The sequence below is a fragment of the Sparus aurata genome, chromosome 9 (genome assembly GCF_900880675.1).
Source record: "Sparus aurata chromosome 9, fSpaAur1.1, whole genome shotgun sequence".
NCBI lineage: Eukaryota > Metazoa > Chordata > Actinopteri > Spariformes > Sparidae > Sparus > Sparus aurata.
The window spans coordinates 32,275,742-32,291,417 of NC_044195.1; the positions used below are offsets into that span (position 1 = coordinate 32,275,742).

At 43.6% G+C, this 15,676-nt stretch overlaps 1 protein-coding gene across 2 annotated transcripts in view; it reads right to left on the bottom strand.

Moving 5' to 3' along the window:
• The window catches only part of dpp10 (dipeptidyl peptidase like 10), a 263,460-nt gene that overhangs the window by 103,422 nt on the left and 144,362 nt on the right, over window positions 1-15,676 (bottom strand). Inside the window, exon 1 of one of the 2 annotated variants that reach the window (XM_030428757.1) lies at window positions 4,493-5,393. The exons of the other annotated variant lie outside the window; for it this stretch is intronic. Within the exon in view, the coding sequence (XP_030284617.1) occupies window positions 4,493-4,549 (57 nt within the window). The 5' untranslated portion in view covers window positions 4,550-5,393. Of the gene's footprint in view, window positions 1-4,492; window positions 5,394-15,676 lie in introns of those variants that run through there. 2 annotated transcript variants of the gene reach the window in all.

Below are 15,676 nucleotides of genomic sequence, written 5' to 3' on the forward strand. Positions count from 1 at the left end.
ACATTTTCTCCATTAGTGTGAATTACAGTTTCCAGGGCCAGGAGGATCTCAGCGTGTGAAAGCGCCTCTCTTATTTACAATGAGCATTTCTCCTCCTGACGCTGGCACCGGCTGCAACAGCTCCATTAACAAAGCGGAGGGAGGACGAGACTGAACACCCCGCCGACTGCACCGAGCCCGGGCCGGCCGCGGGGTCGCGCACAGAGGTCATCCTCTCAGTCTGCTTTTATTATGTCTGTGGTTCCAGGAGGCGGCGACACAGCGTGACACCAGCCAATGTCAAATGAATCCGTTTGTTCTCGGCTTTTTTCTTTCGGCGGCACTAAAGAGGGATTGGCCACACCGGATAATGTCACTGCCAAGAGTGCTCCGGTGCTCCCGTGCAGCGCCGGCTGACTGAAGTCATGTATCTCTCAAATACATCAACCAGAACAGGGAAAGCTCTCTAGTTACGTCCAGGCTCCTGGCGGCGCGTCAGAGGTACGTATCCACCTCTTTTCTAAAGCTTCTCCAAGACTCAAGGTTCACTATCAGACAAAATACATCCATCTGTTCTCTATAATCGTCTGTGGGAGGAACACCAGACGACCTACGCATGAGGACAACATGTGAACGCAGCACGGCTCCACAGCGCTGACATGATAATCCTCATAAAAACATAAAAACCGCATTTTGTGCATTTGAGTAATTCACAGTATCAGTCCGAGGGCTTGCTTGAGGCTTGTCCGTGAAACAATAGCTGCATCTGTGGCTGTATCGTAGCTCTGCTCCTCATATTTAAAAAATAACTATTGTGATTGGTCAAATCTCCATCCTGTGTTGTTGTGGCCAATCACAGCCACACGTGTGCATCAGAATCAGATTGTGTCTGCGTAGTTACCTGTGTTGATCATCGGTTATCGTGCTTTTATAAATGAATCACATCGTAGTTATTCATCCTTAAACTCGACGAGAATCAGTTTAAAGTAAAGACATCGTGTTGAAATAGTCCCCAATACAAATAGTAGGCTACATATTGCAGTTACAGTTACAGTAATTTGCAAAGTAACTAGTATGTAAAGTTATAAAACAAATGTAGTGGCGTAAATGTACTTGACATTATCTCACGTTTCCTCGTGGATCCATAAAATCAGCCGGTTGTGTGATAAGAAAAACCTGTTGCACTCACAGTGGACAGATAGCAGAACCCAGGGACATTACATTCTGATTACCTGACGCCTACATTACCCATAATGCACCTTCACCACCCACAGGTTGGTCAGTAGCAGCTTGCTTCAATTAGTCAGACTTCACACATCTCCGCCCGTATAACAGTCCTCCTCAACACCTGGAGTCACTCTTCAAATGTTTTCTATCGTTACTCTTGAACGCAAACGTAAAATATGTCGTCATCTTCGAACAGCCCTGCTGGTTCTGTAGTCCCAGAAACCTCCAGAGTCAGAACCAGCAGCCAGGCGCTGGTCTGTGGCTGTAACGGTGCTCACCATCACCATCAACACGTCTGCCTGCTGGATCTGATGTGGAGATGGAAGATTTGTGTGTGCTGAACCTTTAAAATGGCGAACAGTCAATCAAAAGAAAGAACCGGTGCTCTTCAAGCTGCTGAGTTATGGATTTGCGACTGAAAACAAACACAAAAAAAGGCTTTCACTGCGACAACAATGAACTGAACTGCAGCAGAATCACCCACAGAAGAAGAAGAAGCAGGAGAGTTACTGTTCCTCCACCGACAAACAGCTCACGGCTCAGTTTTCTCCCCCTCAACTTTTTTTTTATTTAAAGATCCCTCTCTTGTTTGTAATTCCCTCAGCATCGTCATGCAACTTTGATGAAGAGTAACCCTGTTAAGAGCCACGTACACGACTGTGGGTTGACAGTAATAGCTCCGGCGCTCCTTTCACCCCCGATGCTCGCAAAACGTGACGGCGGCCCGCTGCACAAATCTTACGCAACGACTTCAACCGGCTGCACGACGTACGCCGATCAAATATTTACCGAGGCTTTTAGACTGTACAGTGAGTTCACAGATATTTTAAGACACAAACAGCCGAGTTATTTCACTTTGTGAGCTTTATATTCAGCCGAATGTTAGACGCTAATGTTTCCGCTAAACCACAGATACAGATTTAAACCATAACGTTCACATTATGACTTTGAGATCACGACTGGAGATGTTGATGTCGTTATTACAGCAAACAAGACTGTTACACATCTCCATCTACGATCGTGGCGACCAAAACAGGTATTTCAAACCAAACAATTGTGTTTTTTTAACCCTGACGAAGTGGTTTATGTGCCTAAACTCAACCAAAGCATAAGTAAAGAGCTGTGACAAGAAAGAAATTCAAAATTCAACCTAAACATACGTTAAGTTCCTTATCGGTGGTTCTGCAGAAACGTACTTAGCTAAGATTTATTCTGGAGATCAGCTTGTTATAACTTAAATAAGCAAATATAAGTTTTTGACAATCAATCACGCTTTTATTCAAGCAGAAATGTCAAACAGTTGCTGGTTCCAGCTTGTTAAATTAAATTACAAAAAAAGCAGCAAATCCTTTATATTTATGAACTAAATTAAGCATCTTTTTCAGGTTTTGGACTGTTGGTTGGACAAAAGAAGCAATTTCAAGACGTCAGTACGAAAGAACCAGTAAAACACCGACACTGTGGGTCTGAAGTTCTAACCAAACTATCATTCTCCAGAATATTAACACCTTTAATGGATTAATTGTGAGAATGATCGGCAGATTACGAGGTCATGTTTCCAACTGTCGGCAGGATTACAAAACAAAACCACTGAACAGATTCCCACGAAACTCGGACGGAGGACGAGTCTCGGCCCGGAACCGACCTCGCTAAGTTTTGGGTTCCGGGTCCACGTGAAGGGACGGATCCAGGAAACCTTTCTCACTTTCTTTAATATTGTGAGATTTATGTGTGGGCTGGTTGCAGCTTCTTAATGTCCAGATTTGCAGCTTTTTTTGTAATTTATGACACTGAATGAGGAGTGTTTTTGGATTTGGACAAAAGAGGCGATTTGAAGACGTCTGTTTGGTCCCCGGGAAACTGAGATGAGCATCTTTTCACGTTTTTTGTAGGATACGTTTCAAGATGTTGATTGTCCGAGTGTTGGTATCTGACAAGTTGGTAACGAGACTCAAAAATCTACATTTCTAACGACGTGGACCTTTAAACCTGCAGAATAATCAGCAGCTCTAAATGCAACAATTTAAAACCCACTGTTTTCCTCCTGACCTGCAGCTGTTTACTGAACACATTAGCCACACAAAAAAAAGCAACCTCCGACAAACGAATAAAAGCACAAACACATTCATGCCTGCAACATCAGCAGCTCCACACACACACACACACACACACACACACATGTGCTCATTCAGCACTAATTACAGTGAACACCACTCACACATTAAATCAACAACATGACTTTTACAACAGCCTGAGGCCCAGTGAGCAGCATCCAGCCAGCTTTAAACGCAGAGGAGAGAGTGCTGAACGCTGTGAGCGATCATATTTCAGCCACATCTCATGAGGCCTTCTAATATTTCAGGCACAGAAACTCAATTACGAGGCCGAGGTTTTGATTTCTTAGAATAATAGGGCTACGGGGCTGAATTCAATTAAGAGCACCCAGAATATATTCGGCTCATTCTCTCTCAGAGGAAGGTCCACGGAGATGAGCATCATTCAGAGGATTAGTTATCCCTCTACAGTAACAGTGAGGCACAGTGACTGGGGAGAGGCGGCATGTGCCTGGAGGAACACATTTAGAGGAGGGGGATCAATAATTGATGGTGGTGGTGATGGTGATGTGATGGAGGCTGGCGCAAACACAAGCGCACGGTGAAGTTGCAGTGCTGATCTCATCCTCCTTAAATCCCCCCAATAAAGCGTTGCAGTGCGCAACAGCACCTGTGCAAAGGTGCCTGAGGAGGGGGAACACTGAACCCCTGCAGGCTGATTTAGAGACAGTGCGCAGGTCGTGGAGTCAGTGAGTGTGTCTGGGAGGGAAGATAACGCACACGGCGCCTCACAAAAAGTGATTTTTCACGACTGTTCCTCTTTTTCCAAGGTGTCGAGGGCGCAGCTGACAGGAGGCAGCGGCTGAATTACAATGCGCCCTGCATGCGCAGTCGTTCCCCTTCACCGCCGGTGCGTGTGTGCGCCCACGGCGTCTAAAGATCCCTGTGACCCAGTCCTGACAGCTGACGACGGATCAGTGTGTGTCCCCCCCCCCCCCCACACACACACACAACTTGAATCAGCCTCATCATCATCATCTGTGCGGGAAAACCGACGCGTTTTTTTCCCCCCCACACACACATTTCACTTCATGTAATGTGGCCACATATGACCGTCATGCATGCTGATGAATGAGCTGACCTTGCACAGCGGGTCATTCATTCCTACGTGGAGTTTTTAATGTGCATGAGCTGCAAAAAAAAAATGAAGTGAAAGAAGAAAAGCTCATCACCTCTTCTGGCTGCGGCTGATTCGCTCTCTGGTTCGGCTGCTCCTTGGTGGCTGTCATTGTAAACTCCTCGTCTGGTTCAACTTGGATGAATCCGACAAGAAAATCCTCCGCGGACACAAAAAAGAAAAGTGAGAAGAGGTGGAGATGAAGGATGCACCCTCCGTCTTGTCAACTGCGGAATCTTAAAGAGCGGATGGGAGCCGAAGAGAGGAGAGGAGAGGAGGAGGGGGGGGAAGAGACGGATCCGTCACGAACGGGAAAATATATCTGCGAGGTTTCTTCTCGGACGAGCGTCTGACGAGGAGCCAACGCAGCCGGTGCGTCTCACATCAGCCCCGGGAAGAAGAGGGAGGAGAGTTTCGGGCACGAAGGAGAGCCGAGGCGTGCTCACATTTTACCGCCCTGACACTTCTGCTGCACGTCTGGGTGAGGAAGTGGCAACTCTCCCCCTCAGTGATGCTGGTATTTTGGAGGATGGAGGGAGGGAGGGGAGGAGGAGGAGGAGGAAGAGGAGGAGGAGGGGTGTTCAAGTGGTCTTGTGATGGTTTCCCGTGAGGGTGGTGGTGGTGGGGGAGGGGGGGGGTTGCGTTTGCAGGATTTAAAAAAAAAAGCCCTTGAAAAGAGTGCAGAGTGAACTCTCCTGCCTGCTCATCGCCTCTCTGCGCGCTGCTCCACTGAGTTTTCTGGAATCCCGCATCACGCCCCGGCGGAGCTGTCCGCGTGCTGCACATCCATCTTCATCTCCATCTCGTGCGTAGGTGCGCACACACACACACACACACACACACACGCGTGCCACCTCTGCGTATTCTCTTATGCACTAATACCACAGGCTCTGCTTTGTGTCTGAGTGTCCTGTTGTTGTTTTTTCGGCCGTAAAGCTCCTGGTCGTCCTGCCCGAGGCGCGAGCAGCTTAAACGGTCAATAAAGAGATTGCGCGCGCGGCTCACCGCTGCTCGCGGCGGGCTGTTAAATGCGCGCGGGGGCAAAGATGCAATTGCAGCGTCCCTGGAGTACTTAGCAGCGGAATGACACCTGTGAACCCCCGCGCTATATCAAACTTAGCGCCGGGGTTTATAAGAGAGATGTTTTCTGCGGTCAGACACTCAACTTTATGATGCTGCACACACACACACACACACACACACACTCACACAGCAGGGGGCGGTGATATTGAGGCTCATGTGTTTAATGTCTCTGCCAGACGAGGATCGATATTTTGTATCTGAGTGCGACTTCTAGGGTGAATTACGGAGCTTATTAGGGATTGTAAAGAGCAACAACACACACAGGTTCAGACTGGAGCCACACAACTGATGGACTCAGGGCCCGGTGGAGCTTTATGGAGGCCTGTGTGGTAAAACTGTGGTGCAGTGGATTCCCTATACATTTATATTTATGTATTTATACGTAATTACACATTAAAGTAAGACAAGAATCTGACATTGGCTGTAGTGTCTCCGAGCCCAGAGACACTTCAGCTTTACATACAGAACATCTGATTAGGTTAAAAGCACACTGTTACAGATTATTTCTAACTCTCCTGGTTGCAACTAGAAGTCTTATTGTATGAAAGCTTATGAGAAAATGATATTAACTTGAATTACCAGCTCAGTAAACAGCTCCCTCATGAGTTTAAGATCTCAGTCGATAGTTTGAAGTCTTTTTCAACAAAGCATGATGCTCATTTTGTAAATTGTGGCCCCGTTTAGAGTAAAATAGACAAAAAAGCAGGTTAACTTGTGATAAACAAGTCGCGTCCAGTCAGATCCAATCAGGATATCTTCCAGAACTCCATCCATTTGTCTGAATATGGTCATTTCTGGCTTCAAAAACAACAACATGGCGTCGGCTATTATAACAATCTCAGGTTCATTCACAAACAAATGAGTGATGTAATGAAGACACACAGACAGACAGAGTTTATAGACTATCTGGTGAACGTAGCGGAGCGTTTAGCAGCTACAGAAGCAGATATTTCCCTCAGGAGCTGGTGGAGAACAAACCTGGAGCTAAAACAGTTTTGGACTCAATGATTTTGTTGCTCGGTGACTGTTGGACATGTGTTCACTACTTCCTTATTACATACATTTTAATTTACTTGTATGCAATTGGAACATAAAAGAAAACTCAGGGCTATTAAAGTTTGCATTTTGAGCGTCTTTATTTTGTCTTTGTATTTTTTATTTCACTGTTTGGATATTTTTGTGTTTTTGTGACTCTGAACTCTGCAGAACCGACGATGAAGAGGACAGCAGCGCATTATATTCGCAGCACAACTGCAACTCTCTGGAAGCTCACGTTCCTCCGGGGGGACGCTCCTCCAGACCCTGTTTAAGGATTCTTCTCAGAGCTGTCGCAAATTACTGTTTGAAATCAGCTCCATTTTACTAATTACACTTCCGACCTCGGCTCATCCAGCGAACTCAAAACACTCAGGGGAGAATTAAGATGAATAAACAAACCAAATTAAATCAAATGAATATTCTTGCTCAATCTGATGGCCCTTTTATTTCCATGGTGATCAAAATGAGGCAACGTAAACTCCACCTGATAAGATATTCACCCAAAAAAAAGATATTCTGTGTTTCGGTGGCGCTTGTCGCACGCGTCGCTCTAAAGCCGAAGCATTTTATTCCACATCGTTTCCCTAAATTCAGTCCGCGCCTCTTCATGAATTGAACCGAAGCGTCTCCACTCACACTCCTTTCATTTGTCAGCCATCTGTGGAGTTGTAGAGATGAGATCACGTTAAGCAGAAGTGGAGTAGAATTCAGCAGCGTTGGAAAAAAAACAAAACAGCCTGCTCGTATTAAAATAAAGCCCCAAATCGATCCGTGTGCTCCATTTTGTAGACAAGGGTAATCAATCCACTTTGAGAAGTAAGTTTGGTCCAAGTTGGCCGACGGCACCGCTCGGCTCTGCTGCTGCAGCTGGATTGTTATGAGAATCAGACACAATAATTAAGTTAGCTCAGCCACTTTTCTCCCACAGAAATACTTGTTCTCAGTAGTTTTTCTTCTTCTCGGGTCTCGGATGGAGAATTAGTGTTTACCTAAATATCTTGTTCGTGTTCTTGTCCTTGCCAATATAGAAGATATCATCATGGTTTTGGGTCTTGGGTTGGTGTCACTTTTCTTTTCACCTGTTTTTGAATATTTAATTAGGGCCTGTACACATGTACGTAGGTATTTAGTTAAAACAAAGCTTTTTGTAGATTTTTGGCCTTTCGTTGACGAAAACAGCGTTTCAGGTCACTGAAAATGGAGCTTTTGGAAAACATGAAGATATTCAGATGTGTAGAGAGGAAAATGTGGGGGTTTTTTTTGGCTTGCCTACTTTGTTTAGCAGGTATCTGATTGGTCGATGTGGCCTTATGGTAGAGTTTATATCGCCACCTGTTGCTTTTGCATTCCCTCAACGGCCCGCGTTTGTGTTTTCATTCTGTTGGTGTGGGTGGAATTTTTTTCAAACCGGAGGAGGAAAAAAATGTTGCTTTTTAAATATCCCGTATAGTTGTGGAGTCGCCCTCAGTCTCAGTGTTTTCTCTTCTCCTCTTCAGTTCATCTGCATTTTCAATTTCCCGTTCCCGTTTCCTGTTTTGCTCCTCATATTTTACCTGTGTTCCTCGTGTCTTCTGGTTTGTACTGGTTCGTATAGGTTTTTGTTGTCCTGGATTCATGTTTTATCGTCGGCCTTTCACTTTCAAGGATTCAGCTTTTCATCATAAAGCTCGGTTTTTGTTTTCCAACCTGCCTGCCTGACTTGTCTACAGGTCCTTTTTGTGTAACGGCCAGAAATTTATAGTGCAAAACATTCAAATATACAAACTAAAAAAATGAGTAGAAGGTGAAGAAAGGAAAGTTTTGATGTTTTGTCAAAGACGTCTTTGTATTTTGTTGCTAAGATTTCTGCTCATGTTAGCATGCTAACCAGCTAGCCACAACCCATCGTGTCTCGTAACACCTTCTATGTTTTACAAGCTCTGTTGGCTTTACGGGAACTTAATAAACAAAATAAACTCACAAAGTGTGACGGGAAGCATTCTGTTGCACCTGTTTTCCTGACAAATCTGAAAAACAAAACTGAATCCAAGTTTCTCTGTTGAGCTGCAGCAGTTAGCAGCTACTCTGCTGCTGCCTATTTGTTGGGTGTGATCTTACTGTTCCACCTGACATCACAAACAAAGGAAGTTTATGTCAGTGATCGTGTTTTATGAATAAAAGAGAACCTGTAACCATCCGTGGTCGCTGCGCTGTGAGGTGGGATCTTTGCTTTTTTTCTTCCCAGGCAGTAAAGAGAGCAGCCTAAGTGTGTAGGTGTGTGTGTGAGCAGCACAAAGATGTGCTCAGAGGATGGTTCTGCACCCACAGGTGTGATGAATTCAGTAAAACGCTCGGAATCTAAATGTGTCGATTACAGGTTCAAGGCGAATAATACATCATTCCCTTCTCTGCTTTACCCTGTTTATAGTGTGAGTGGGTGCAGAAGTGTTGTGTTCTCCTACAGACCAGCATCAAGGAACATGTCGGGGAAGATGCGGTGTAAGTAATAGACTGGGAACACGCTAGTCTTTCTGTTTGAAACAATAGGTCTCAGATCAGAAGAGATGCTTTTCATTTCCAGCCTGCAACCATCAATTCTGGGCTAAAATCAAAATAATGTCTGCAGGAAGCTAATTGAGCTAACAGCTAGCTCCATGGGCTTTTAATGCTTCTAGCTGGCACACTGCGATGAAAAGGAGGTTTTGAATTTTGACTTAATGTGTGCTGAAAGTTAAATCCTGATACGACTTGTTCCAGGCAAAACATCAACCTCCTCATAGAGAATTGATAACACCAACATTGTTCTTGCGTTGCACTGCAGAGCCAGCAAACATCAGTCCAAACATATCCATGTATAGAGAAAAATAAAAACAAACTGTTATTTCATGCTAACTTTAAGCTAAGGACTAAAAGTCATGTTTAGCAAATGAAACACTCAGGGAGCTCAGGATGTTAGCCTGGACTTTGATAGCATCCAGGACCAACTTGCAATTTATCTAAAGTAACGTGTAACTTATGTAGTTAATAAAAAATATGCTAATTATTCTTAAATGAACACTTCTTCTGTAGATGAGCTAGTTAGCCAGGCGTGCTAACATTTGCCAACATCACTATCTGTTTAGCTAACGGTCAACTGGCCGTTGTCTGTTGTTTTTGGTGTCGATTCACCAAAACTTAAAACTAAAATGAGGTCCAAAGGTCTAAAAACTATGTTTTGGCACAGGGCCCATCTACACAAAATGAGCTGATAATGCAGGAGCTGCATTAATAGAGAGTGTGCTTTAGTGGAACTAATCCCTGAACAAATCTGCAATCAATCATATCACCAAAAACCAACTGGCACCGACCCAGCCTTGGATTCCTTTTTTTTTTCGGCCCCTGGCACTCTGAGGCCCAGTAACTCAACCTTGATGTCGATAATCTTTTAAAAACATGAAACTGGGCATTTGCTCTTCAGAAAAAAAAAAAGCAGCTCCACTTCACTTTCCACCACACAGTGACAACACAGAGTAAATCCCCTGTCAAATATTTCAAGGAACTGGGAGAAATGCCAGCGAAAGACCTTCATATAGGCAGCGAGGGCAGACTAAACATCTCTCTAGCCCAAAACACTGACGCTCAAATATTGACATGTTGTCTCTGACCTGCTCTGCCTTCAGAATGTCAAAGACGTGAAATTATTGTCAAGTAAACACACGGCGTAACAAACGTACAAACAGAACGCAGTGGTCATCCGTTGAAGGTCAACAGAAGTGTGGGCTCTGACAAAGAATTTAAGAAAATAAAAGTCCGCTTCAGTCGTTGTGGGTGTGTTGAGTGCATTAACAGCGCTCACATTAGCATAAATTCCTCTTAACCTTTGGCTGCGTGCACCACTTTCTGAGAGACTAATGGCGTTGGCCCATTCGGAGGAGCGAGTGATACGTGCGCCGGATCTGCCTGGATGATGAATTTATCTGATAACCTTTTGTGGATTGTTTCATCTAAAGGTAAAGGTTGTATCCACATTGGTTAGCCTTCAAACGCGGCTTCAAAATTGTGGGTTTCCATCTACGTATCTATACGCGAGGTGATATGACTGTTAACTCCCCAGTGCACAACCACTGATTACTTTACAGATGCCGCTTGTTGGTTGGCAGCATGAACTATTTCTGTTGCATTATGAGCAATTTTCACACTTCACAAATGCTCAAAGGTCAGTCCACACGGTTGCCTTGTAGTCGTGTCGTTTGCTAATGAGTTCTTGTGATCATCATTCGCTAATTCCCAAGAGAGGTCTGATGCTTTAACAGTGCTCGGTGTGGCTTTTTTTTTTTAATTTGTTGCTTATGTGGCTCTTAATTATTATTTATTAGACCCAGCAGAAACTGATTTGTAAATAAAAGTACTTCAGATATTCACATGAACTGACTTAGCGGTGCAGTTAGCTGCCTTGTAAAACACAGCACGTTAGCATCGTTTACTCCCACATTCATGTTTATTAGCTGCGAGATAGAAACGTTCCGGTCACGTTCAGTATGTTCAGTGACGTGCTGCTTTGGAGCGTTCATTCACAACACTGGTTATAAGTAACTCAACAGCTCAAAACGCCTTGAAAGCTTAAATAATCCAGTGTGTGGTCGAGGCTGCGAACACACCCAACAGTGACACCGGAAATTGTTAAAGTCGCGATATGTAAGAATTTTGGCTAAAACCATTAAAAGACTGAAGTGATGAACTCAACGTGAATAACAGCTCTGATGTTACGACGTCTTTATATCGTGATGCTAAGATATTAGCATGCTAACCAGCTAGCCATGTCTAAAACTCCTGTGCTAGCCATGTGATCCCCAACATCCAAACTCCCAGTCAGGACCGCTAGCTGCACGGCTAACTGAGCTAACTTTGCGGTAACTCTACAATACGCTGACCCCCTGTTTGTTTTGAGTTTGTGGTCTCATCTTACATATTGCACCTTAAAATACACTGAACTTACAGCTATATTTGATGTCGTCACACACGATCTCTCTTGCAATCAAATAACCAAGACGTTCACATATTTTGGACTTTAGCTTCTTGGATGAAAAGACATAAATCTAAACTTCCTGACACTTCTTGAGAAAATCTGATCACACAACATGGCAATTGGTGAAAAATGTATTTCGATAAGATTGATGTATCCAAGATTTTAATACAGGCTAATAAACAACGGCCCCACTTATTGTTCTCAGTTTATTTGTTTTCTAAGAGTTTTTTCCTGTTGTTGTTGACTAGTTGCACTGTAATTATAATACCGCACAGTGTCTTTATTAAAAAACAGTCATTCATTTTTAACTAACTCTGAAGTGTTGCCCAAACCTTCAACATCTCAACCTTCGTAAGGCAAAAGAAACTTTTTAAAAAAAAAAGCATAAAATAAGAATATATAAAAATCTAAAACGTGTCAGTTTTCTTTTCACAGCCGGAGACGTGAAACGAGCTGAAACCAGCTGAGTTTCAGGTGATTTCATGACTGATGACCTGCAGCACATTCACAGCTGGATTCACGTGAACAACACAGTTACAGTTACAGTGATTGCAGCAGGATTGCTGCAGCGCGTGACTCTGATTTGTCTTCACTTCACATCAAGCGCTCGTTCTCCGGCGTGTTTGAGGTCGGCCGAGGTCCCTCTGACTGAACGAACGCTGTCCGTGTTCGCCGATGTGAGAATGTGGCGTGAAATTAAAGCAGGCCGGTTGGAGATCAAAGACGGCGCTTTAACAGATACAGTACATGTCGACTTCTTCTTTAGTGCATCTGGTGCTTCTTCCCTTTCTTTTAAATACACCTTACAAGAAAAGATCCTCGTTGGCACATTGTTTTAATAATAGTTAACGTAATAATCCAGTAATGAAGAGTCGCAGTCACCTCAGCATGATGAAGTGAGCTGTGCGAGTGTGTCGTTGACGGGGTGGAATACTTTAAACTGCTGTGCACGGCGTTGGAGAGCCAGGGACTGTAAAAAGCCAGAGGAAGGGGAAGACGGGGTGAGGCAGGTGGACCTCGGGGAGGTGTTTTGCTGAGGCGTCCGCTCTTGATAAAGTATTTATGACCCAGGGGCAATTTAGCGCAGACGTTCAGGAACTCCACGCCACCCGGCCACTGATGAAAGTTTCATGACTGAACTCCGCCGCGTGCCGCTGTGAGCCGAGCCGGAGCAGCTCCACATTCAGCACATTACACTGTTACAGCGACCGACTGGGAGCTATAACACCGCCCTGGACGAACGATAAATAGCAATGTCAAACTTTCTTTTCTTCATTGGGATTCTGCATGTACACCGCGAGTCATCCTGCTTTGTTGTGGAGTCACAAACACTGAAGCCAATTTGTCTAATTTCTCCGCATCTCTTGTCTCTTGAAAGCTTGAATCTGTATCCTGATTGAGGCGTCTGAGTTCTGACTAAAGCCTGAACAAAAAATGATTTGGCCGATATTATCCCTGACATATTGGTATATATGTTGCCGGCTTGCCTTGATAAGGAAACGTTCCTTTCAGAGATAATATTACATTAAAAGATGCCTCAAGTATTAAATTAACAGTCAAGTTTTATCAGAACACAAGTGTTACATTAGATGATGCAATTAATCGTTATACTGTAAAATATCTTCACATATCTTTGTCACAAGGAGTTGATAACCACATTTGCAACACGTCGCATAAATGAATCTTCAGGTCACTGAAACTGAAACTGATGTTCAGACACATCTGGACGGCACAAACTACATATTTTGGAAACCTCTATCGATGTTTGTATCGTAAATTTAAACTCAGAGTATGTGTTATGATATTTGGGGGTATTTGAGTTCATACGGTGGCTGAATGGATGTTTGGCTGCACTCTTTCTTTTTGTTTATTATCCAAAAAGGTTCAGCGAGGAGCCGTCACCTCTCACGACCTCCTTCGTAATGTATTTTTTGTAGCTAAGCAACCGACCGGAGTAAACAACAACACGCAAATGTCAAGTTTACATGAATGACCATGAGATGTGTGTTTTCAGGTTTGTTAGTGTGGACGGAAATTATTTCTTATATTTATGTCTCACCCTTTAAAAAAAAAAGTTTTCAGAAAGTTCTCCGGCAACTCAGGAAGACGATATTACAGAATAAACCTCAACACTCAAGCCAAACACGAGGAAGTCTAGTGTAAGGTTTGTTGAAACATATGTAAAAACACAAAAGGTGAATATGAAACATTACAAGTAAAAGGAATAAAAGTGATGAGAGAGAAAGAATAAATAAATAGAGATTAAGTGAGTTACCGTATTTACATTTCATTTAATAACTTACATCATTTGTGTTATGTGGAACAAGTTAATAACTTGTTATGAGACTGAATGTTGTTGTTTCAACTTAAAATATGACTTTTCCAAACCTAAGCAAGTACTTTTGATGCCTAAACCTCGAGCGTTAATAACAGACGAGAAGTTTCAATACGTCACAACATGAGAACCGTCCGTCAGTAAGCTTTATTTTGAAAGTCTTACAGGATGTTTTGATGCTGGAGGTTCAGTGTCAGTTGGAAGATTAAGACCAAGATGTCGTATGAGAAGTTTCTCACCATGTGTGTCAGCTGATCTGGAGTTTTTCACTTCCTGGGTATCACATCGAGTGACTCTACGAGCAGATCGAAGCTGCCATCACCGGTGAACCTGGACGTTGTTGATGGAGGAGAGTGTTTTTACTTCCTCTCTCTGAGCCGTGCAGCACACACTTGCTGATTCACTTCTTTGATCGCTCTCCTCTTTCAGTAACGGCCAGATGATTGCAGGAAAGGCCCAGAGATTTGAAAAGCTCCCTCACGTCGACAATTATTAACGAAAAATAAATCAAGCTCGGCCTGTTTACGATAAAACAGCTTTTGAAATGTTGAGAGCGACTGAAAGCTTTGCAACCTCAAAAAAATAAATGATTGTCTAATGCATTAATCAGCCGTCCATTGATTTATATATCACTTGGTCTGTTTGGCGCGAGCAGACGGAGACGGAGGGATGTTTTGAAGTCTGTCCATAAAGCAGCGATTCTTCTTTTACAGTCACTATTTGCATATCAGCACCAATTTGAGGATCCCAGTTCCATGAATACTGACATCAAAATGGTCGATTTGCTTCGCAATTTGGGTTTTTCAAACGATCAGCCCGGGGTGCTCCAACTTCAGAAGCACCACATGACCCGCAGAAGCCTCTTTCATCACCATACAGAGAGAGCTAAGTGAGCTAATTTTGCAAAATATGTGAAATACTGCTTAATGGGGGGAAAAACAGCACGTTTAACCTCAACAAAAGAAAAATGCATGTCAGGGTTATTTCAGTTTAGAGTCAAAACAAACGGAGAAATGGATGAGCACAACATTATACAACACGTAAAAAACTTTAATATCTTTGATTGTCTGATATGTGTTCTCGTCTGTTGACTGTGTATCAAAGTAATAGCTGTAATTATTTCATTAGACGGGATAAAACGCAGAGTGTGGCCTGATTGAGGGCCAAATGCCGCCATAATGAGCCTCGCGGAGCTCAGATCACTACAAGGAAACAGTGAACGCTCCATCCGGCAACACATTCAATTCATTAATTCAATTTTGTGCAGCAGGGTTCAGATTACACAGCGCCCAGGCACCCTGCTGGTGACATTGCCACGTCATTCATTTTCTGCAGCCGGTGTAATTCATGCGTTTGCCGGTGTGTTATCCCACTGTGCGTGTTGATATCATCGGGGGGTGTGTCAGACGAGCTGAATGAAATCCTAATGAGGGTGTCGCCCCGAGTGAGAGGAAGGCGACGCCGGCGCCAGACTCCCAGATGCAGTTCAATCAGACTCCCGCTGAGACGCACACACACGTTTTTCTTCACGTTACACACAAAGAAAGTTTCATTACTCAACTCCACGTACAAGTTAGAAGACTGATCATACGGAGAGCCCTTTAGATTACATGTACAGCGTCATTCATCACTATTTACAGTGTAAGTCTTTATACTGATGATGAAACCATCTCGCCATGTTAATAACTACATACGTTAATCGACGTAAAATGTATTAAAATCATATATCTGTGCACATCTTATACATTAGCGCTTTGTTATCTTCACAGCTCACTGTAACATCCATCAGACAGCACGCA